General features: G+C 39.0%; 2 protein-coding genes across 3 annotated transcripts in view; one reads left to right on the top strand and one right to left on the bottom strand.

The window, feature by feature from the left end:
* The window catches only part of LOC122917773 (centromere protein P), a 237,441-nt gene that overhangs the window by 168,841 nt on the left and 44,703 nt on the right, over window positions 1-23,897 (bottom strand). Inside the window, exon 5 of the mRNA XM_044266043.1 lies at window positions 16,581-16,677. Coding sequence (XP_044121978.1) covers window positions 16,581-16,677 — 97 coding nt within the window. The remainder of the gene's footprint in view (window positions 1-16,580; window positions 16,678-23,897) is intronic.
* OGN (osteoglycin) overlaps window positions 1-23,897 on the top strand; it is a 77,384-nt gene that overhangs the window by 10,826 nt on the left and 42,661 nt on the right. Inside the window, exons 4-7 of one of the 2 annotated variants that reach the window (XM_044266044.1) lie at window positions 5,421-5,579; window positions 7,423-7,625; window positions 9,937-10,032; window positions 11,052-12,943. In XM_044266044.1, the coding sequence (XP_044121979.1) occupies window positions 5,421-5,579; window positions 7,423-7,625; window positions 9,937-10,032; window positions 11,052-11,222 (629 nt within the window). In that variant the 3' untranslated portion in view covers window positions 11,223-12,943. Of the gene's footprint in view, window positions 1-5,420; window positions 5,580-7,422; window positions 7,626-9,936; window positions 10,033-11,051; window positions 12,944-23,897 lie in introns of those variants that run through there. The other variant, XM_044266045.1, reaches the window with a different exon arrangement.

The following is a 23,897-nucleotide window of genomic DNA, read 5'->3' as shown; positions in this document are numbered from 1 at the left end:
ATATATAAAAGACCCAGAACTAGTATCATCCTCAATGGGGAAAAACTGAGAGCTCTTTCCCATACAGTTAGGAACACGACAAGGGTGTCTGTCCACTCTCACTATTACTAGTCATCACAGCACTGGAAGTTGTAGCTACAGCAATCATACGAAAAAAAAAGAAATAAAAGGCATCCAAATCAGCAAGGAAGAAGTCAGATTTTCACTATTTGCAGATGACATGATACTCTTTAATGAAAACCTGAAATATTCCACCAAAAAACTGCTAAAACTGATAAAAGAATTCAGCAGTTGCAGGATATAAAATCAATGTACAGAAATCTGTTGCATTTCTATACAACAAAAATGAAGTAGCTGTACAAGAAATCAAGGAATCAATCTCATTTACATTTACACCAAAAACAGTAAGATATCTAGGATCTATACTCTGAAAACTACAGAATACTCATGAAAGAAACTGAGAAAGACACAAAGAGATGGAAAGACATTCCATGCTCATGGACTGGAAGAACAAATATTAAAATGTCTATGCTGACCAGAGCAATCTGCACATTTAATGCAATCCTTATCAAAATACCAACAGCATTTTTCACAGAGCTAGAGCAAAAAAATCCAAAAATTTGTATGGAACGACAAAAGACCCCAATAGCCAAAACAATCCTGAAAAAGAAAACCAAAGCTGGGGGCATCACAATGCCTGACTTCAAGGTCTGTCACAGAGCTGTAATCATCAAGATAGTATGGTACTGGCAAAAAACAGACACAAAGGTCAGTGAAACAGAATAGAAAACCCCCAAATGGACCTATAACTATACGGTCAACTAATCTTTGACAAAGCAGGAAAGAATATCCAATGGTTAAAGACAGGCTCTTCAACAAATAGTACTGGGAAAAGGGACAGCAACATACAAAAGAATGAAACTGGACCACTTTCTTAAACCATACACAAAAATAAATACAAAATGGATGAAAGAGGGTGCCTGGGTGGCTCAGTGGGTTAAGCCGCTGCCTTCGGCTCAGGTCATGATCTCAGGGTCCTGGGATCGAGTTCCGCATTGGGCTCTCTGCTCAGCAGGGAGCCTGCTTCCCTCTCTCTCTCTCTCTGCCTGCCTCTCTGTCTACTTGTGATCTCTGTCTGTCAAATAAACAAATAAAATCTTCAAAACAACAACAACAACAACAAAAAATGGATGAAAGACCTGGGGTGCCTGGGTGGCTTACTTGGTTGAGCGTCCGTCCGATTCCTGGTTTCTGCTCTTGTGGTGATCATGCCATTGTGGGATCAAGCCCCATATCAGGTTCTGGCTTGGTGTGGACTCTACTTAGGATTCTCTCTCCTTCTTCTGCCCCTCCCTCACCCACGCGCACACACTCTCTCTAAAAGTAAATAAATAAAGTCTTTTTAAAAAATGGATTTAAGGCAAAAATGTGAGACAGGAATCCATCACAATCCTAGAGAACAGAGGCAGCAACCTCTTTGACCTTGGCCTCAGCAACTTCTTGGACATGGTGCCAAAAGCAAAGGAAACAAAAGCAAAAATGAACTATTGGGATTTCATTAAGATAAAAAGCTTCTACACAGAGAAGGAAACAATCAACAAAACTAAAAGGCAGCCTAGGGAACAGGAGAAGATATTTGCAAGTGACATATCTGATAAAGGGTTAGCATCCAAAATCTTTAAAGAACTTACCAACTCAACACCCAAAAAACAATCCAGTTAAGAAATGGGGAGAAGACATGAATAGACACTTTTCCAAAGAAGACATCAGATGGCCCTCAGACATATGGAAAAGTGCTCAACATCCCTTACCATCAGGGCAATACAAATCAAAGCCACAATGAGAGGGGCATCTGGGTGGCTCAGTCTGCCTTCAGCTCAGGTCATGGGTCCTGTGGTCAAGCCCTCGTGTCTGGGTCCCTGCTCAATGGGGACCCTGCTTCTCCCTCTCTCTGTCAAATACATATTTTTTTTTTAAAAAAAGCAATAATAACAACAAAACCACAATGATAAGTCACCTCACACCTGGAAGAATAGCTAAAATTAACAACACAGGAAAAAAATAGGTGTAGGTGAGGATATGGAAAAAGGGGAACTGAACCCTCTTAAACTGTTGGTGGGAATGCAAACTGGTGCAGCCACTCTAGAAGAAGGCATGTAGGTTCCTCACAAAGTTAAAAATAGAACTACCCTCTGATCCAGCAATTGCACCATTGGGTATTTACCCCAAAGATACAAAAATACAGATTCAAAGGGGCTCATGTACCCCAATGGTTAAAGCAGCAGCATCAACAGTAGCCAAACTATGCAAAAAGCCCAAGTGTCCAAGACTGAATAGATAATGAAGTTGTGGCGTACATATACGATGGAATATTACTCATCCCTCAAAAAGAATGAAATCTTGCCACTTGCAATGACATGGATTGAGCTGGACTGTATTATGCTAAGCAAACTAGGACAGAGAAAAACAAATACAATATGATTTCACTCATACATGGAATTTAGGAAATGGATGAACATATGGGAAAAAAAGGAGAGAGAGGGAAGCAAACCATAAAAGACTCTTAACAACAGAGAACAAACTGAGGGTTGATGGAGGGAGGTGGGGGGGGTGGGGCTAGAGGGCCACAGAGATTAAGGAGGGCACTTGTGATGAGCGCTGGGTGTTGTATTTAAGTAATGAATCACTAAATTCTACTCCTGAAACCAATATTATGCTATGTGTTATGCTATTGTATATGTTAATGTTATGTATTGTATATGTTAATACATAGCATAATATTATGCTATGTATTAACTAGCTAGAATTTAAATAAAAATTTGGAAGAAAAAATGTTTCCTGTTCAGAAGATAATGGTAAGAAAATAAAAAGACAAGCCACACAGAGGAATAAATCTGACAAAAAACTTATATCTACAATAGATAGTTTTGTAATTCAGTAACAATAATGCAAAAAAAAATTTTTTTAATAGGCAAAAGATATGAACACTTTACCACTACAATATGTGGATGGCAAATAAATTTATAAAAATAATTGTTCAGCACATTAGTCATTAGGAAAATATAAATTAGAACACAAGATGCCACAACACACCTTCCCAGAATGACTAAAATTAGAAAGTCTGATCGAACCAAATGACGAGGATGTGGGGCAGCTGTAACACTCGCGCACTGCTGAAGGGACTACAGAATGGCACGAGCTCTACGGAACACAGTTTGGGACTTTCCTGCTTTCCTCAAAAGGTATACACCTACAAGGTGGCCCCGCCATTCTGCTCTTAGGTATTTACCCTAAAGAAATGAAAGCATCACATCCATACAAACTTCTACATAAGGCTCACGGCAGCTTTCTGTGAAACAGCTAAAAACTAAAGACCCAAATGCCGACAAGGAAGGACTGTATAAACTGTGTACATTAATAAAATGAAATACTACTCAGTAATAAAAAGGAATGCACTGCTGATACATGTAATAGAACACGAATCTCGAAATAATTGTGCACAGTGGAGGAAGTTGGATCAAAGTGTATATACTACATGGTTCTTTTGATAGAAAACTCTCAGAAATGCAAGCTGCCACGAATGGACAGAAAGCAGGTCAGTGGTTGCGAAGAGGGAGGGACTACAAAGAGTAAGAATACTCTGGGGGTGATGATTACGTCGATTATTTCAATTGCAGCAGTGGCTCCATGGGTATATACATATGTCAAAAACATAAATTACACAAGTTCAATATGTGTCAATTATTAAATATCATTTAAGCACAAAAAAAGCAGTGACAGAATGAAAAAGAGCATAGAAGAGTTCACACTCGGGACACCGGGGTGGTTCAGTCTGTTAAGCATCTGCCTTCCACTCAGGTCATGATCTCAGGTCCTGGGATCGAGCCCACATTGGGCTTTTTCCTCGGCAGGGAGCCTGCTTGTCCTTCTGCCTCCGCCCCTCCACCCTTCTCATGCACTCTCCTCAAATATTAAAAAAAAAAAGGGGGGGGTTCACACTGCCTAATCTGAGACAATTTAATTATCAAAATAAATATGACAGTAAATTCTGATCCATGGGATAAGGAATTCATAAGCTCATAGTGAACTGATATAACTAAATAAGAAGAGAATGTTCTACCTTACACCAGATATCAACTAACAAATGTAGAGGAAATGATGGAGTTAGAAAATCATAATTTGCAACTATCCTAGTAACAAATGATTCCGGTAAGAACTATCAATAGGTCATAAAACTAGAGAGTGTCAGGTGAATGATGAACCGGATGTTAAGAATCTCAAAGTACTTCTTCAGCAGATACTTATTAACGGCAGACACCAAGTGAGTCAAGTGACCACTGACAGCATCATCAGGAACGGGACAAATAGATACCAGGTGCTTCCTGATACATAGCCCTGAGGACCCAAAGTCATTTCCATGGTGTTCCTGCCAAAAATGAGGAACCTCAGACAATCTCCGATTAAAAGACATTCTGAAAATCAAATGCCCTGAAAAATAAAATGTTTTTAAAATTCAAAAGTTTTCAAAAATTTTAAAAGTTATGTACAGCGAAGACTAAGGTATATTCCAGGCTGAAGGAGATGAAGGAGGCACGACAAGTAGGCAACACATGAGGTAGCACGTAATGGCGTCCTTGCCATTTCCGGGACAGCTCTAACATGGAGGTTAATAGTTTGCTTACTTAACTGCTGGTTTCTAAGCTCGTTAGCTATGGTCACCGATCTGAAATATGTCTGTGTCAAACCAAGTGATAAAGCAAGCTTGCATTTACCTTAAGCTCTGCTTTATGAATCTTTCTTGGTATTCAAATCAGGAAATGTAAATCAATTTAGCAATTAAATGATCACTGCTAAAATGGATAGAGAATAAAAGAGATTTTAGATTACAGAACTGAAAATAAGATTCTGGTGAGTTATCAGGTCACTAGCTAACATGACAATATCTTTCCCTCTATCACCTATAATTCTGCAAAATATATTTCCAGGGGTACCTGGGTGGCTCAGTCGTTAAGCATCTGCCTTCGGCTCAGGTCATGATCCCGGGGTCCCGGAATGGAGCCCTGCATCAGGCTCCCTGCTCAGCAGGAAGCCTGCTTCTCCCTCTCCCACTCCCCCTGCTTGTGTTCCCTCTCTCACAGTCTCTCTGTCAAATAAATAAATAAAATCTTAAAAAAAAAAAACTTTTCAAATTAGTGATAACTCTCATGTTTTGCCATTAGAGGCTAAACACTTTAATTTTTTTAAGTAGACTCCAAGCCCAGCACGGAGCCCTACAGGGGGCTCAAACTCACAACCCTGAGATAAAGACCTGAGCTGACACTGAGAGTCAGACTTTCAAACAACTGAGCCACCCAGGTGCCCTGAGGCCAAATATTTCTAAACTATGGTTTATATTTTTATGATTTTGTTTCCCAACTTAGAAATGCCCACATGCCTGTTGTGTGTTTGCTTAAGTGGCTCTGTATACTGTGAAGAAGTTGACATTGATGCTGTACCACCCTTGCCAAAGGAATCAGCCTACCTTTATGCACGATTCAACAAAATTAAAAAGCTGACTGCGAAAGATTTTGCAGAAATACGTAAGTTAATTTTAAATAAAATAATTTATATTAACTCATGTTAGTATTAACCTCAAATACACACAAGTTTCTAGGTACTTGTGGCCTCTCACATCTAGGGTAGTCTCCGCTGGAATATTTACGTATCCACACCCTTCACCAAAATCCACTTGTTTGTTGGTGAGCCTCTTTTCTATTCAATGTCCCATGTCATCTTTCTTTATTGGTGACTTCATGTTGACAGCCCATCTAACATATGAGAAGGCACCAATGCCTTCTCAGCCTCAGGACTTTGAGAGCTGTTTGCCTCAGCCACTCAGAGCACCAGCAAAATCGAGGTGCTTCTCTAACCTCGATGCTTTCTTCACAATGCTGCCTTCACTGGAAGGGTGACTCTGCTTTAAGTCAAGGTTACTTTAACTCAAGGTTCTTAAACCTGGCTCTGTGCTAAAAATACTGGTACCAGATCCTCGTCACCAGAGATTCCAATTTAGGTCTGGGCAGAGGTCCACGTGTCATCATGAAACACCACCAAACTCCTCACATGATTCTCGCGTAGGGCTAGTGCATTCCCCCCTTTCTGGGATGCGGGCCACGAGGGCCCTGCTGTAGCACGCTACACATCCCGTCTTCTGCATCGCCATGTCTCAGGTCTGGATCACAAAACCTCGTGAGTTCTCTAGACTGCTATGTTGTCAAGTGCTTCCGAAGAAAATCACACCAGAAACGCACACGGGCCCCACTACACATTTATGAGCTTCACCATGAGACTACCACGCTGCACCTGGTAGCTCCCAACTGGTTGGAGTACAGTAGATCCACACTTTCAAACTCACCTACTGGGTGAAATTTATTTGTGACCCAAAGTCACTGTGTGCAGCCCTCACGGTCACTTGCCGACATGCACCGTGGGAACACCCTGGAGTTCCCTAGCTGAGGTCGAACGAGGTGACCTCTGCCATTCTGTGTCAGCTCTCACACTACAGAGCCCTGCTCCGTCTCAGCGCCCCACCTTCCACCCCAGTGCTCCCCAAGCGCAGTGCTCCAGGGCCTCCTGCTGTGAGGCGATCTTCATTCCAGCGCGAGCTGCAGTGCTCGTGGTCGTGAGTTCGATGTTAGTGTACCCACAATATAAACTCACCACAGTGCTTTGAAACAGAAACGCTCATAGAACTTTGTACTAATTGGCTGATGTAAATGTGTGACCAGAGGCTCACAGGAACCTAACCCTGTATCTTCCCCCAACAGCAATGGTCCATTTCACCAACTCCAGTGTTTGCAGGGACTACCTCAAATAATGAATGAAAAGCGACTCCTTTTCCTCATCATCTCAGACATAAAAAAAGTGAAACAAACAAATTGAATGTCTCTCTCCATCCACATCACGTTAACAAATTAGGGAACATTCCTGTTTGTAACAACATTCTTGTTTGTAAGCAATAAGACAGAGACAGATAAAGATAACATTTTCTACAATCACAATGCAACATGCAAAGTGTACCTACATAATTCTATTCAATCAAATGTAATCCTTATTTCCCATGATTTGCAAACAGAATTTGTTCCAAACTGCCTCAGCATCTTGAGAATTCAAGCACAGAAGGCTCTGTGAACTTCAAGTTCCCTCGCAACCCTGAAATTCCAGGACTCGAGTGAGACAGGCCGTCAGTGTCAGGCACGGGGTAGATGCTCACCATGCATTCAAGAGAACTTACTGACCTACTAATTACAGACACTCTGTTAGATACTAAAACTAAAAGGTGTTTGAGTGACCCATGAAACCGATGCTTTTTTTCAATCCACATGAATGAGATTTTAACTTTTTATTTTTTGTATTATATTTTCTGTATATTTTTCTTTCAAGCTAACTTAAGAAGACTTGATTTTACGGGAAATCTGATTGAAGATATAGAAGACGGTACTTTTTCAAAACTTTCTCTGTTAGAAGAACTTACACTAGCTGAAAATCAACTACTGAAGCTTCCAGTTCTTCCTCCCAAGCTTACTTTATTTAATGCAAAATATAACAAAATCAAGAGTAGAGGAATCAAAGCAAATACTTTCAAAGTAAGTATTTTATACTATGACCAAATACAACACTAATTTTATACAACCAATAGTAACATGGTAAAAGAGAAACTCTGTTCTAAAAGTTTGTTTTATATTTTAAAACTATTTTAATTTTATAAAAGAAGACATTATTTCCATAATAAATAGTCCTGTTATTGGGCTCATTCAGTCTAACTTATACCCGCACCTCCCTTAAAGTATGTAACTTTATGTTGCTTCATGGGACTATATCATATCCCAGGTTTTACACTTGCTCACACAGCAAATATTTATTTATAATAATATAAAATATTTATAAAAATAAAATAAAATAAATATCTATTTGTACCCTCATAAACCAGGATGCTATAAAACCTCAAAAAGGGAGTTTTCCTGTGTGTCTTTTCCTTACAATACTAGTAATTTACACATGCCAGAAAATTATTTTTCCAAAAGTAAAATTCAGTAAAATTCAGCTTTAAAGTATTAATACTTTTAAGTATACTTTTTTTAAGTAGTAATACTTAAAAGTATTAACCCATAAAATTCTGTAGGTAGACTTTCTTTTGAATTCCAGCTTTCTTTTGAATTCCATACAAAATTCTGTATGTACTAAACATTGAATACATTTCTTATTTAATAACTCAAGATATAGGTACAGGAAAGAGGGATCTACTCTGACTTAGGTAGCCAGGTTGTGTCCAAATGCATAGCCTATGGAGAAATTACCGCCTTGCCCAGTCCTGCACAGATGGTAACTCGTTCCCAGTCCTCGAAGGAGCCCCATACAAAAAGATGATTGTGCTACTATTGGCAGCAAACCTCAATCAAAAGGGAAGTCTGGGGCTTCTTATGATAACATTTAATAGAAACACTATAAAATAGTATCATAAAATTTATGATAATCACACAAAGGTACGATTTGTCCACAAACGAGCAACCTGTCAAAAAATGTAAAAATATTTCATTTTTCTTTTCTTTTTGTTTACACTTAAGGGTTGTTTTTCAACTATAAGAGACATTATTCTAAGGGCACATCAGAGTTCCTCAGAAATTAAGAGATTATTAGAGGACTTTTCAAAACAGGACTCACTTTCAAAACAAACAAAAAACCCTTATAATTTGAAGCTATATAATTCCAGCTGATAAGCTGTTGACTAATTGGCATAGTAAAGATCTACAGGAGCCGATCCACACTTCACAAAAGGAGTGTTTGAATATTCAGAATTTTAGACTTGCGTTAATCTTGAAGTCCTGTGATAAAATGATACACAGCAACGGGCTGCTGACCATGAAGAGTAATTCAACACAGACCCTTATGCGTAAAAAAGTCATACCTCGCTAAGTAGTTAATAAATTGCTCTGGGAAACATTTTACTAAGAAGCACATTGCTTAGGAGCACAGGCACAGAGCACGTCCCTGTGCTCCGCAGACACCGCGTTTCTACAAACTGAAGGTCTGCGCCAACCCTGCTTGGAGCGAGTCTATCGGCACCTTTTTCCAACAGCGTTTGCTCACTGTGTCTCTGCCACGTTTTGCTAATTCTTGCAATAACTGAAACTTTTTCATTATTATTACATTTGTTGGTCTGTCATTAGGGATTATAACTCATTGAAAGCTCAGATGTTGTTAGCTTTTAGCAATAAAGTATTTTTTAATTAGGGTATGTACATTGTTTTTTAGACTTAACACTGCTGCACACTTTACTGCAATATAGTGTAAACGTATCTTCTATATTCACTGGGAAACAAAGAAATTCACTGGACTCACTTTATTGTAATATTCGTTTTATTGTGGTGGCCTGGAACTGAACTCACAGTATCTCCAAGATGTGCCCATATTCATTTTGCTAGAAATTGGTGGAAATGAAATGAGAAGTTCTGAAGGTTCAAGAGAGGTTATGTCAGCACCAGGTCCAAATTCAATCCTGCGTAGGGACTGACCTTATTAGCTGTTCACAAGACAAATCAAAAGGCTTCAGAAGCTGACGTGGATTGAGGCCAGGCATGGCTGGGTATTCAGTGGTCAGATGAGTGGAGAGAAATGTGGAGATGCAGTAGGGTTCTATCACCTTTCATAAAGGACCAAGACACACTACTTGTAAAACCAAAAAACCCTCAAAACCAAATAACTACCAAACCAGCAATTAATAGTACTGATAGGTGTCTATACCAACACCTATGTACACATGTAAATACACACATACATTCGCACACACATGTCTATGCACATATATACATGCATATGCATGTGCGTACATAGCTGGAATCCTGTGAAAGAAATGTACTGACCTCAATAACGCTCAAGCCAAGTACCTTTTCCTTACAGAAACTGAACCATCTCTCCTTCCTCTACTTGGACCACAATGCCCTGGAATCTGTGCCTCTTAATCTACCAGAAAGTCTACGTATAATTCATCTTCAGGTAGGATTGCTCCCTTCACAATATCCGGCTTTAATTTAACTCAAAATTGGTCAGTCTTGGAACTCATTAGGAAACTCAATTATTCATACGTATAAATGGAATTATTCATATGTAAATTTTTCCTATCAAAAGTATGACTATTTAGTCCAAGGCATCACCTGCCTGAAAGCCCCACCTGCCCAGAGAACCAGAGAACGAGAAAGGATCAGCGACATAGGTGTGCGGTCTGCTCTTAGAGTGGGGTTTGTCATCAGGTGTATACTTAGCATCTCCTAGTTAATCTGACACATGGATTCAAAGGCAGGGCACACTATAACCTCTGGTTTGTCCCTCTTTCTAAAGATTCTTTTTTTAAAATTCGACAGAGATCACAAGTAGGCAGAGAGACAGGCAGAGAGTGAGAGCGGGAAGCAGGCTCCCCGCTGAGCAGAGCGCCCAATGCGGAGCTCGATCCCAAGACCTTGAGACCATGACCTGAGCCAAAGGCAGAGGCTTTAACCCACTGAGCCACCCACGCGCCCCTGGTTTGTCCCTCTTTCTCCAACAGCAGTAAACATCTGGAGACTTTCCAGCTGACTTTATTGTCCAATATCATTTCAAGGTAATACAAGAGAGAAAACAAATTACACTAAAATTGGTCTTTCAGCACCATAAGAATCCCCATTTGTCCTTTTTACTTCTTTAAAGGATTATTTAAGGACACAGTACCTATTTTGAGTGACACTCTAGAACAGGACACTTTCTCCAGGTAGTATAATCTGATTTATGCTTAGAACTTTCTGCCACATGGATATCACTGAGTAATAAGCTGTGGGTTCTTCCAAAGTAATACTGGAGATGTAAAAAGGCAGGGGCTGGGGGGAAACTCAGGTCACACTGAGACGGTTTGATTATTGAAAGGATACACAGGATATACAGTAATTTCAAAATCATTTTTTAGATAGAATACTCAGTGAAATCCCATACATACAGAAGGTTGATTTCAAACTTCTGAACAATTTTTCCCTTCTATTTTCCAGTTTAACAACATAACTTCAATCACAGATGATACATTTTGCAAGGCTAATGACACCCGTTATATTCGGGACCGCATTGAAGAGATACGCTTGGAGGGCAACCCCATCGTCCTGGGAAAGCATCCCAACAGTTTTATCTGCTTGAAAAGATTGCCTGTAGGGTCATACTTTTAACTACTACCAATGCAGCATATAAACTAAAGTACACACATGCATACTGTCTGTCTCAACAATGTCTAAAGGAGCATAAATATTTAATATTCACTTTGGGTCCCACTATGAAGGAATTTCATGTTTTAAACAAGGATGTTTAAAAATCTTATACAGAACAAGTAAAAAGTAAAATTGAATCCAAAGTTCAAAACAAAGTAATATGAAAATATTTAAACAGCATTACAAAATCCTTGTAGTTTACACCATAATGCCATTTAAAAGGTATGTTTTTATATAAATACCCAAATTTAAGAAGCATTATTTCCATTACTAATTAAGTGAAAGGATAAGTCCAAAAAACTTTCAACTGTTTGTCTTTCTTGGCCTTTACTGGATCCCTAAAGCATTTAAGGAAGACGTTCCAAAAACTTTGAAAAGCTAAGTATTTCCAGTGATCTCCCATTTTTCTTTCATGATTCATACGTTATTCATTATGAAGTAGGAACTTTGTTTTCCCTCTATTAAGGCAGCTATTACATTTTTACTTAGCCCGAGAAGTAGGTATTGTCTCATAATATCTAGGCAAAACTTTCCAAATAAAGCATAATCTTACTCTCTCATAAAGATCTAGTAGAGTAATCAAAGTTCTTCTGCTTTATAGTCACAGTTAAAGGCTTTAGTAAAATAGTACAAAATCTTCCTTTTTCTAAATACTGACATTCCAAGTCTACCATAAAACATTTTAAGGAGCCAAGCAGAACAAAATCCGTGTGCTCATTCAAAAAAAAAACAAAAAACAAAAACAAAAAATCTTGAATGTACATCCCATCTCTCAAAAAATAGCTATAAAGTTCAGCTTTCAAATATGACAGATACTGCAAAATATTTTCTTTTTACCACCATAGCAGTGAGAATCTCATCAATAAATCTGTTCAAATATAAGACATGAAAGCAGTGAATTTTGTGGTGTTACTGCACACCACCTCCCCCCTCCCAACCTATACACATCACAGTCATGCAAACCGACTATACCTTCACAAGAAAGCTTCGGAGCAACACTTTCTAAAGACCCAGGATTAACTGATCATTTTGCAGTGTGAATTCATCTACACTCTAATAGTGATGACTCATCATCGAACAACTCTGCCGGATTAAAGTTCCTAAAATAACCTTCCTCTTGACCAAAACCCACTCAAAGTCTTATTCCCCCACACTGTATTGAGATTACATCCAAAATTATCAGTGCTTTAGATGCACAAGTCTGAACTGTGTACATAAAAATTTCTAATACTGTTTCCAACATAAATCGTACATTAGAATCAAGTTGGTCTCCATATACAATTCCCACAACAAAGAGTCACTCATATTTTTAAGCATTTGCTTCTGTTCTTCCCTATGTTGAATGAGCTCCTATCTGTTTTTCAATTTTCTCCCCATTTGTCAAGGTTGACCCAAAGATGAGACTTTGTTCATTAAAACATCTGTGATGTCTTAAGGCTATAATTATTACCCCTATACTAGTTATTAACTCACCTGCTTCTTTTATTTTGGTAATTGATAGTCACTAACTATATACTACTTTCTCCTTATTTTGTGTGCATGCCTCATTTCTCTGTGACTGAAAGCTCACTGAACACAACCAGTATTCCCTTTATATTTTCAATGTGCCTAGCATGATAGTAGTGAGCACATCTGAATTGAATATGCAATGAAAAGTACAAAATAAAATTCATTTAAACCAAGGGCTCTGTTTTATTTGGAAAAAAAGAATCTTCATCACAATCTTGAACGAATCAATGGAAATGAATTATAACTTTATCTGGAAAGATAAGTTTGGTGAAAAAGAGAGCGAAGTGGTGGGACCAACACCAGGAAAAGCAGTCAGAAGATACATTTGTTACGTTTCCAGGTGCATCCCTATATTCTTTACCTAACTGAACTTAAAGAGGAAAAAAATACCTTAAAATAACATAACTTTTAGAGAATTCAAAAGCCTGTGGTTTACATAAAATAATAATTAGGAAAGAGCACTGGTAAAAGGTCTGAATTACAGAATTATCTTTGAAAGACAATTTCAGATTTCCAGATAAGAAGATATGAGCAGGGGTAACTGACAACCTTATATATACCCTTAGGTCACAAATAAGATAAAAGAACGACAGTAAAATTCCACTGACCCAATTATCTTAAAGAAATAGTAGTATTCATTCTTGACACTGATAAGTAAAGAAATTAAGGTTTAAAATTAAAAACGTTTTACCCTTACAAACACTCTGAAACTAAAGAGGCCATGCACCAGAACAGAGACATCCTATGTTCCTGGGCTGGAAGACCAAACAGTTACTAGGTCAGCACCACCCAAAGCAATCCACACACTCAACGCAGTCCCTATCCAAGTCCCAATTACATTTGTTGAAGAAAGAGAAAAACCCATTCTAAAATTCGTATGGAATCTCAAAGGACTCCAAATAGGCAAAAGAAATTAGAAAAGAAGAATAAAATTGGAGAATTCACACTTTTCTCATTTCAAAAGTGAATTACAGAGCTACAGTAATCGAAAGTACGGTACCGGCGTGCAGGAACATATGTAACAACAGAAGAGTACACGGAACCTAGAAACAAACCTTTGCACAGACAGTTAAATTATTTTCAACAAAGGTGCCCAAGACCTTGGAAAACTGGATATCCACATGCAAAAGAATATAGATGGACCCTTCACTTACAGTGTATGCAAAAGTTAACTCAAGTTGGATCAGACACCTAAATTTAACTATGAAACTCTTATTGGGAAAAAAAGAGGAAAATCTTTATGACATTGGATTTGACAATGATTTCTTGGATATGACATCAAAAGCACAGACAACAACAAAATAGATAAAATGGATGTTGCTGAAGGTAAAAACTTCTGCGCATCAAAGGACACTATCAAACAAATGAAAAAGACAAGCCAAAAACGGGGGGAAATATTTGTCAATTATGTATTTGATAAAAGATTAATATCTAGGAGTGCCTGGGTGGTTCAGTGGGTTAAAGCCTCTGCTTTCGGCTCAGGTCATGATCCCAGGGTCCTGGGATCGAGCCCCTCGTCGGGCTCTCTGCTCAGCAGGGAGCCTGCTTCCCTTCCTTTCTCTGGCTGCCTCTCTGCCTACTTGTAATCTGTCAACTAAATAAATAGAATCTTTTAAAAAAAAGATTAATATCTAGAATATATCTTTAAAAACTCCTATAACCCAACAAGAAAAAAACAAACAACCCAATTCAAAAATGGGCAAAGGATTTAAATAGACATCTCTGCAAAGAAGATACGTGAATGGCCAATATGCACACGAAAAGATGTTCAACATCACTAATCATTAGGTAAATGCAAATCAAACCACAATGAAGGGCGCCTGGGTGGCTCAGTTGGTTAAGCCGCTGCCTTCGGCTCAGGTCATGATCTCAGGGTCCTAGGATCGAGGCCCGTATCGGGCTCTCGGCTCAGCAGGGAGCCTGCTTCCTCTTCTCTCTCTGCCTGCCTCTCTGCCTACTTGTGATCTCTCTCTGTCAAATAAATAAATAAAATCTTAAAAAAAAAAACCCACAATGAAAATACTACTTCACACCCATTAGATTGGCTATGATCCAAGATCCAAAAAAATCAAAACAAAAAAAGACCCCAGAAGTTGGCAAGTATGTGGAGAAATTGGGAGATTTGGCATTGCTGTTGGGAATGTAAAACGGTATACCCACTGCGGAAGAGAATATGGGGTGCTTCACAAAATTGGACAGAAATACTGTATGACCCAATGACTCCATTTACAAGTATATATGTACTAGAACTGAAATCAGGGACTTGAACAGGTATTTGTACACCAATGTCCATAGAAGCATTGTTCACAACAGTTAAAAGATGGAAACAAAGCAAGTATCCATCAACAGATGAATGGATAAACAAAATGAAGGCTACCCACTCAATGGAATATCATCCAGCCTTAAAAAGGAAGGCAATTCTTCACTGTGCAACACCTTGAGAATATTATGCTAAGTGAAATAAACCAAACAAAAAACTTTGGTTTTATGATTCTGCTTTAATGAGATACCTAGAAATTCGTAGAAACCGAAAATAGAATGGTGATCCCCAAGAGCTGGAGAAGGAGGTTATGAGAAGTTAGTATTTAATGGGAACAGTTGCAGTTTGAGATGTAACCAAGCTCTGGAGAGGAGTATCAGTGATGGCTGCATAACAGCATGACCAGCTCACGGAAGTACTCGATCCTCTACAGGATAAACACACCAATTCTACTTCTATGCCCGCCTTGAAAGCACCTAGGGGCAAATCAACTTCGGAAATAGGACTAGAACTCGGAATTCCCACAACCTACCCAAATATATCAGTAAACCTCCATGTTCGATGGAGTTTTGCCACAACTGCCCGCATCCTCCCGATCGTGACTCTATTTTACCAGTTGTGACGCAAAGCCCTTCACTGTTCTGGTGCAAGAGCACATGTCAGTGAGCAACAGGAAGAGAACTCCTCCAGGAGCCACGGGGCAGGTACAGGCATGTTTCATTGTAAGGAAAGTTCTACGTCTGACAAATTTTATTAACTCAACCAAACAGAATGCAAATAATAACGGCAGTAGTGATAGCAGTAATAATAACAATAATATTAAGTCCAAACAAACAAGAGTTAGTACCAGTCAGAAAAACAACAGTCAGGGGTTAGCCTTTTGAGATACTATGTCAACTCTTTCAAAACTGGATTTTGTGTGGACCACTGCTGTCCAAACTGCTACCATCCAACTAAAAATAATATGAGTGATTGTAACGTAGCCCAATGTAATTCTTGTTATGCCAGAAAACAGAATAATAAGAAGTCTTTGAATGTTTCTGTTATCAGACTTAAGAGACATTATTATACCAGAATCAGGCTTTAATACTTAAAACTGAAATAGATGATAATTAAGAAACTCAAAATACAGAAATTAAAATTCTGTATTTTGATAAAAATCAAAATACAGGAATTAAAGATTATAGTGCTAGGTGGTAAGCCCACTATGATAACACTCATTTTAGCATTTGTATTTTACTTCAAGTAACCCTGACAGATTAATTTTTCAAAATGTGAATAAAATAAATAAGAATATAACTATACCTCTTTCAACATATCCCCTAATACAAACGACTCACTGGTTTGTACAAAAGCATTCCTCCTCATTTATTCCAAATAACTGCAAATTCCAGAAGCCAACGAAAATGCTTTCTATTGTTTCAAAACTTTAAGGAAAAAATGTTATATTAAACCCCCAAATTAATACCAGCTTCACTTTTCAGATATGTTTAAATTTAAACCAGCCTGACTTTTTGAATATGTTTAAATTTTAAAACTTCAGATCCTACCTTGAAATGTTCAAATGTCCGCTTACGATATTCACACCACTCCACAAAAAAGTGTAGGCTTCGGAAAAACATCAGCAGATCTCTTCTTTCTTCTGCTCTGTAGGAATAGAAGATTTTATGATTCATAAATGTCATAAATGAGAGCCCCATCCTGGCATTTTTAATCGTATTGTTTTTTATATACCCTAAAGCTAAAAAAAGTACTTGATACATTCTGTATTCTGAACTCTGAGTACATGCCCCTGTGTGATTGCTAATGCTAATTTGCCCTTTGCCCTTTGCCCCATCTTAAAATGTTTAAATCCTAAACAAGGTACCTCTCAAATACCAATCTGTCCTTGAATTTGTATTTGATGACCATGGCATATAATAAAGACTGTTTCTGGCACAGAGCTTCAAAAACCCTTGGAATTCCTGAGTGACCAGTGTGTGTCTCTTATGCTAATGAAGTGACACATGGTGGCCCCTATATAGCCTAAGAATAGGGGCTGGTCACCACAAAGACTAACCACATGCTTAACAGATTGGAACTTTGGGCCAACCAGACCTCCAGCGAGGGCAGGGGAATGGAGGAGTTTCATCACATGGCACCTGAAGTGGGTCACCTTGTTCAGGACTTTGCCCTTAACCTGCAGGTCTGCACTAAATCTGAGCAGTGTCAGGACTGAACTAATTACAGGACATTCTGAGGGGGTGTCAGAGATTATTCTCTGAATAGTGACCTCACCACCACACCACACGACCTATTCCAAAATGGCTAGAAATAATTTTTGTCCTATTGCCTATGAGCTCTCATGGAATTGATCTTAATGCTCTTAACGCTATACCTATTGTTATATTGATACCCATAAAATAAGCAACTTGTAGGCAAGATGAGTGTATTCACTTAACCGGGCTTTCATTAAATGATCGTGGGAGTCGAGTTCCCATACTGCTCATCATGGAGTAATCACACTCCACCTCAACATTCCAAGTGAGAACATGGACATAATACACAAAGCAAACCCTGGAAGACTCTGAAACGTGGACAAGAGAAGGCAGGAATGGGTACAAAACTTCAGGAATTAAGGGAGGACTGGGTGATGAGTTCCTTGGGGTTTATTTTTGCCTCCCGTAGATAGATCCCAATCTGGATGGTACAGCACACTGCGACTCAGAACTCCCAAAGGTTGGAGTAAAAAAGAAAACGGACAAAAAAGGTCCCAAGCAAAGATCATTCCCTCCAGCCAGCAGGGGTTGTATAAAACGAAAGAGGAAGTACACTGCTCTTGATAATGAATTTTCGGATTTAACACCAAAAGCTAAGGCAGCAAAACCAAAAATAAACAAGGGATCACATCAAACTAAAAAGCATCTGCACACCAAAGGAAACCATCCACAAAATGAAAATGACTGGGAAAAAAATATTGCAAATCATTTATCTGATTAGGGGTAGATAACCAAAATATAAAACTCGAATTGCTTCTCACAATCCCAGTGCAGCTTTCCACCCATGGGTCCTATCTCCATGTTTTAAATCACCTTTTTACACACACACACACACACACACACACACACACACACACCCTCATAAAACTCAATAGCAAGAAACTATGATCACATTAAAAAATGGACAGAGGACCTGAATAGACATTTTTCCAGAGAAGACACACAAAAAGAGGCTCAACATCACATCTGGAGAAATGGAAGTCAAAACCACAACAAGAGATCACCTTACACCTATCAGAACAGCTTGTATAAGACAAGAACCAACCGGTGTTGGCAAGGATGTGGAGAAAAAGAAACCTGCACGCACTGTTGGTGCACATGCAAACTGGTGCAATTAATAGGAATATAAATTGGTGTACTGTGTGAAAGAGTCTAGAGGTTCCTCAAAAAATTAAAACTAGAACTACCACGTGACCCAGCAATTCTACTTCTGGGCATCTATCCAATAGAACTGAAAACACTAACTCAAATAGTTAGCTGCACTTCCATGTTCACTGCAGCATTATTTACAATAGCCAAGACACAGAAACAATGTAACTGCCCACCAATGAAAGGAGAGATAAAGAAATTCTGGTATCTAAACACGATGGAATATTATTCAGCCATAAATAAGAAGGTAATCCTGTCATTTGCAACAGCATGATCAATCCTTAAGGACATTATGCCAAGGGAAATAAATCCCACAGAAAAAAACAAATGCTATATGATTTCACTTACATGTGAGATCTGAAAGAAACAAATTCACAGATTCATGGAATAGATTGGTGGTTGCCACAGGGGACGGGTGGGGAGTGGACAAATGAGTGAAGGTGGTCAAAAGGTAAAAACTTCCAGTTATAAAATAAATGAGGGGCACCTGAGTGGCTCAGGGGCTTAAGCCTCTGCCTTCAGTTCGGGTCATGGTCTCAGGGTCCTGGGATCGAGCCCCGCATCATCGGGCTCTCTGCTCAGCGGGGAGCCTGCTTCCCCCCCTCCCTCTGCCTGCCTCTCTGCCTAATTGTGATCTCTCTGTCAAATAAATACATAAAAAAAAAAATGAGCCTTGATGATCCAATATACAGCATGATGACTACAGTTAATATTGCCATATTATATATTTGGAAGTTGCTAAGAGTATAAACGTTAAAAGTTCTCTTCAGAAAAAAAACTGTAAATACACATGGTGATAGATATTAATCACTTTTTGCAATGATCATTTTACAATATATACCTATACCGAATCATTATTCTGTACAACTGAAATGAAGATAATGTTTTATGTCAACTAAATCTCAGTTTTAAAAAAAAATACAATGTTTGAAATCATGCAATTTAATCCAATGAACATGATGTTTGTAAGTTTGCTCTGTGATTTATTACTTAGCAGCATAAGTTTTCAAACATTAGGGAATAAAATTTTTGAAGCGGCTGAAGAGGATGGCATGCAGAACAGAACCCTAATGCCCAAAAGGAGCTGTGCCCTCTTCCTCCCAACCAGGCAACCGGCTGTGCTGACAGGAAGCAAAGGCAGCAAAGAAGCAGGAATCATGCTGCTGTTGGGAGACTACGGGAAGAGCTTTGTCAACTAGCCCCACCCAACACCAAGCAAAATGAGACATGAGGCGGCGCCATTCCCACTCTTCACCAGAATGGCTCCTGCAAACACAGGAAGCTGCTTTGTCAACTTTCTCCTTCCTACACGAAGTGACCCCAAGCACAGAGTGGGGAGAATCAGGGAAAAGGAATTTGGGAAAGGGATCCCTTTATATTTATGTATGAAGTCCTGAACAAAGTGGCCCTCACACAAAGCTTACCAGAAACAATAAAGCAAAAATATCAAGAACTGAATTATGGTGTAGAATACTGTCCAGAATTCAGAGTGGCCTCAGTGCAGTGGATGAGAAAGGCAAATCAAAATACAGCCCATAAACTATAACACCCCCTAAACTATAGCCCATAAAAGTGAGCCAGAATGTGCTTTTGAATAAAAGCATGTTGACAAGGACAACTGCAAAATGGCAAAGTAGGGGTTATAGGGACAGTCTTTCCTCAGAAACAACAAAACTACCACATGCCTGTCAGAATCACACTTAATAGGAAATTGGGAAGCCAGTAAAATGTTTACAGCAACCCAGCCAACACATAACCAGGAGAAAGGCCACTGAGCAGAGAAGGAAAATGTTGTAGTGTTTTAGCTTCTCTAGCCATGTCCACCACCTGAGCACAGTGGGTCTTTAAGATCACATTCTGCTTTCTCAGTGGAACCCCATCCTGACCACAGTAGACTGGATCTTGTTCCCAAAGAACTGTGTTTCTCTTGTGTTCCCAATTGAGCTCCATTTGTTTTGATCTGTCTGTAAGATCCCTGAGGACTAATGGAAGGGGCCTGTTTTCTACGTAACTCATAACTTTCTTGAACACATGACTATGCAGAGGTTATTTCTCAAACATACTGAAAGTCAAATGAATAAGCCAGTGCCAACTGGCACAAAATAACAATTCCGAGAAAAAACAGACATGTTGAAAGCCAAGGGAGGAAAAGGTATAGAGTGAGCATCTTTAGAAAATAGTTTGAAAGGAGTCCATATAAGAAGGAACTGGAAAATGATGTGAATGTATAGGGCAGGAAGTATGCTCAGAGAAGACCTGAGAAGACCACACACTCTCACCTCTGGCTGATGTTTAGGCTAAAGGCAAGCAGGGAAGGGAGGCAAAGGCAGTGCGGAAAGGCCTTGCTAAGTGCAAAAGGAATGTCCAATACGCAGCCAAAACACAGAGACAAGAGATAAAATATTTTTGCTTTTGTTGTTTTTTCTTTTTGTGCATAATATTCCAAATGTCCATACTCAACAGCCACCGTAAGAAATTAAGCATGCAAAAAAAATATATAAAATGACCCAGATACAAGAAGGAAAAAGGTTAACAGTAACTGTCCTCATGGAAACAGACAATGGAATGACTACTACAGACTTGAAGTCAGTGTGTCTGAAACATGTTCAAAGAACTCAAGGAAACCAAGAAAATAATATGTATGATAAGGAATACTAATAAAGACACATTAGAAAAAGGAAACATAGAAATTTTGGAACCAAAAATTATAAAACTTGAAATGAAAAAGTCACTGAAGTGTTCGACAGATGTGAGCAGGCAGAACAATCTGCAAAAATGAACATATAGGCTGAGTGAAATTATCCACTCTAAAAAACAGGAAGAAAAAGAATGAAGAAAAATACATGGAGTCTAAAAAACTATAGGATACCATCAAGTGTACCAACACCTGCACAGCTGGAGTCACAGGAGAGCTGCAGGAGAAAGAAGCTGAAAGTGTTTCTCAAGAAATAATGGTCCAATCCTCTTCACATTGGATGAAAACTTTAGCATATCTGAGAAGCTCACAAACTATAAGGATAAACTCAAAGAGATGTACACTGAGGCCTGCTGTACTCAAACTGTCAACACCAAAGACAGAACGACAAGAAAGCAACTCATTAGATAAGGAATCATGAGTAAAATTATTCACTGATTTATCATCAACAACCATGGAAGCGAGAAGGCACTGGAAAGACATTAACATGCTAAAAGAGAAAGAGTTAACCAAAAATTCTATGTCAAAACTATCCTTTAAGAATAAGGATAGGGGCGCCTGGGTGGCTCAGTGGGTTAAGCCGCTGCCTTCAGCTCAGGTCATGATCTCAGGGTCCTGGGATCGAGTCCCACATCGGGCTCTCTGCTCAGCAGGGAGCCTGCTTCCCTCTCTCTCTCTGCCTGCCTCTCCATCTACTTGTGATTTCTCTCTGTCAAATAAATAAATAAAATCTTTAAAAAAAAAAAAAGAATAAGGATAAATCAAGACATTCTGATACTAAAAAGCTGAGGGAGTTCATGATTAATATACCTGACCTACAAGAAATGTTAAGGGAGGGACACCTGATCCTGGGCTCCTGGGAATGAGTCCCACATAGGGCTCCTTGCTCCGAAAGGAGCCTACTTCTCTCTCTGCCTCTGCCTGATGGTGCACATGCTCGCTCTCTCTCTCTCCCTGACAAATAAATAAAAAAAATAAAATCTTAAAAAAAAAAAAAAAAAAAAGAGGGCGCCTGGGTGGCTCAGTGGGTTAAGCCACTGCCTTCAGCTCAGGTCATGATCTCAGGGTCCTGGGATTGAGTCCCACATCGGGCTCTCTGCTCAGCAGGGAGCCTGCTTCCTCCTCTCTCTCTGCCTGCCTCTCTGCCTACTTGTGATCTCTCTCTGTCAAATAAATAAATAAAATCTTAAAAAAAAAAAAAAAGAAAAGTTAAGGGAATCCTTTAGGCTACAGTGAGAGAATACTGTAGAGTAACTCAAAGTCTTATGGAGAAATAACGAGCACTGGTTACACAGGTAAATAATAAAGGCAGTATTACTATACTTTTGGTTTATAATGCCCCTTTTTTTTCCTATATGATTTAAAAACAAATGCATAGAGCAATAATGTAAAATCTGTTAATGAGTATGCTATGTATAAAAATGTAACCTATGATAATAACAATATAAAAGAGAAGGAAAAGAGATAAAAGGGAACAGAGTTTTTGTATACCTTTGAAAGTAAGATGATATTATTTCATACTAGGTTGTTATAAGCCTAAGATGTTAATTGTAATCCTCAAGGGAGCCACGAAGACAACTAAAAACTACACAGATAAGAGAAAAGGGAATCAAAATGGAGCACTATAAGAATCAATTCAACATAAAAGGACTTAATAATGGAGGAATAAAAATGACATGGTAGGGGCGCCTGGGTGGCTCAGTGGGTTAAGCCGCTGCCTTCGGCTCAGGTCATGATCTCAGGGTTCTGGGATCAAGTCCCGCATCGGGCTCTCTGCTCAGCAGGGAGCCTGCTTCCCTCTCTCTCTCTCTGCCTGCCTCTCTGTCTGCTTGTAATCTCTCTCTGTCAAATAAATAAATAAAATCTTTAAAAAAAAAAAAAAATGACATGGTAAACAGACAACAAAAAGCAAATGACAAAAAAAAAAAAAAAGCAAATGACAGAAGCACGTACTTCCTTGTTAGCAGTTACTTTTAAATGTAAATGGATTAAACTCCCCAACCAAAAGTCCAATTGTCAGAATGAATTTTTTTTTTTTAAGATTTTATTTATTTTATTATTTGAGAGAGACAGTGAGAGAGAGCATGAGCGAGGAGAAGGTCAGAGAGCGAAGCAGACTCCCCATGGAGCTGGGAGCCTGATGTGGGACTCGATCCCGGGACTCCAGGATCACGCCCTGAGCAATTTGATGCATCTCTGTGCTGTCCGTAAGAAACTTACTTTAGAGACATATACACACACATAGAGGTTAACAAATAAAAGACTTGAAAAAGATACTCCATGCAAATTACAACCAAAAGAGAGCTGGGGTGGCTATACTATCATCAGATGAAACAAAATTTATTTTTTTTAAGATTTATTTATTTGAGAGAGAGAGAGAGCATGACAGGAGAGAGGTCAGTGGGAGAGGCAGACTCCCTGCCGAGCAGGGAGCCCGATGCGGGACTCGATCCTGGGACCCCAGGATCATGACCCAAGCCGAAGGCAGTCGCCCAACCAACTGAGCCACACAAGCGCCCCATATGAAACAGAATTTAAATCAAAAATTGTTACAAGATGCAAAGGATTACATTATATACTGATACAGGGGTCAACTCACCAAAAAGATACAACATATCTTATAAATATATATGCACCTAACAAAGGATCCCAAAATATATGAAGCACCATTTGATAGAATTCAAGGGAGAAATAAATTCAGTAACAGCTGGACATTTCAGTGCTCTACTTATAATAACAGATACAACTACACAGAAGATCAGTAA

Source organism: Neovison vison, chromosome 9, assembly GCF_020171115.1.
Source record: "Neovison vison isolate M4711 chromosome 9, ASM_NN_V1, whole genome shotgun sequence".
Lineage (NCBI taxonomy): Eukaryota > Metazoa > Chordata > Mammalia > Carnivora > Mustelidae > Neogale > Neogale vison.
This window is presented reverse-complemented; position numbering and strand designations above follow the sequence as displayed.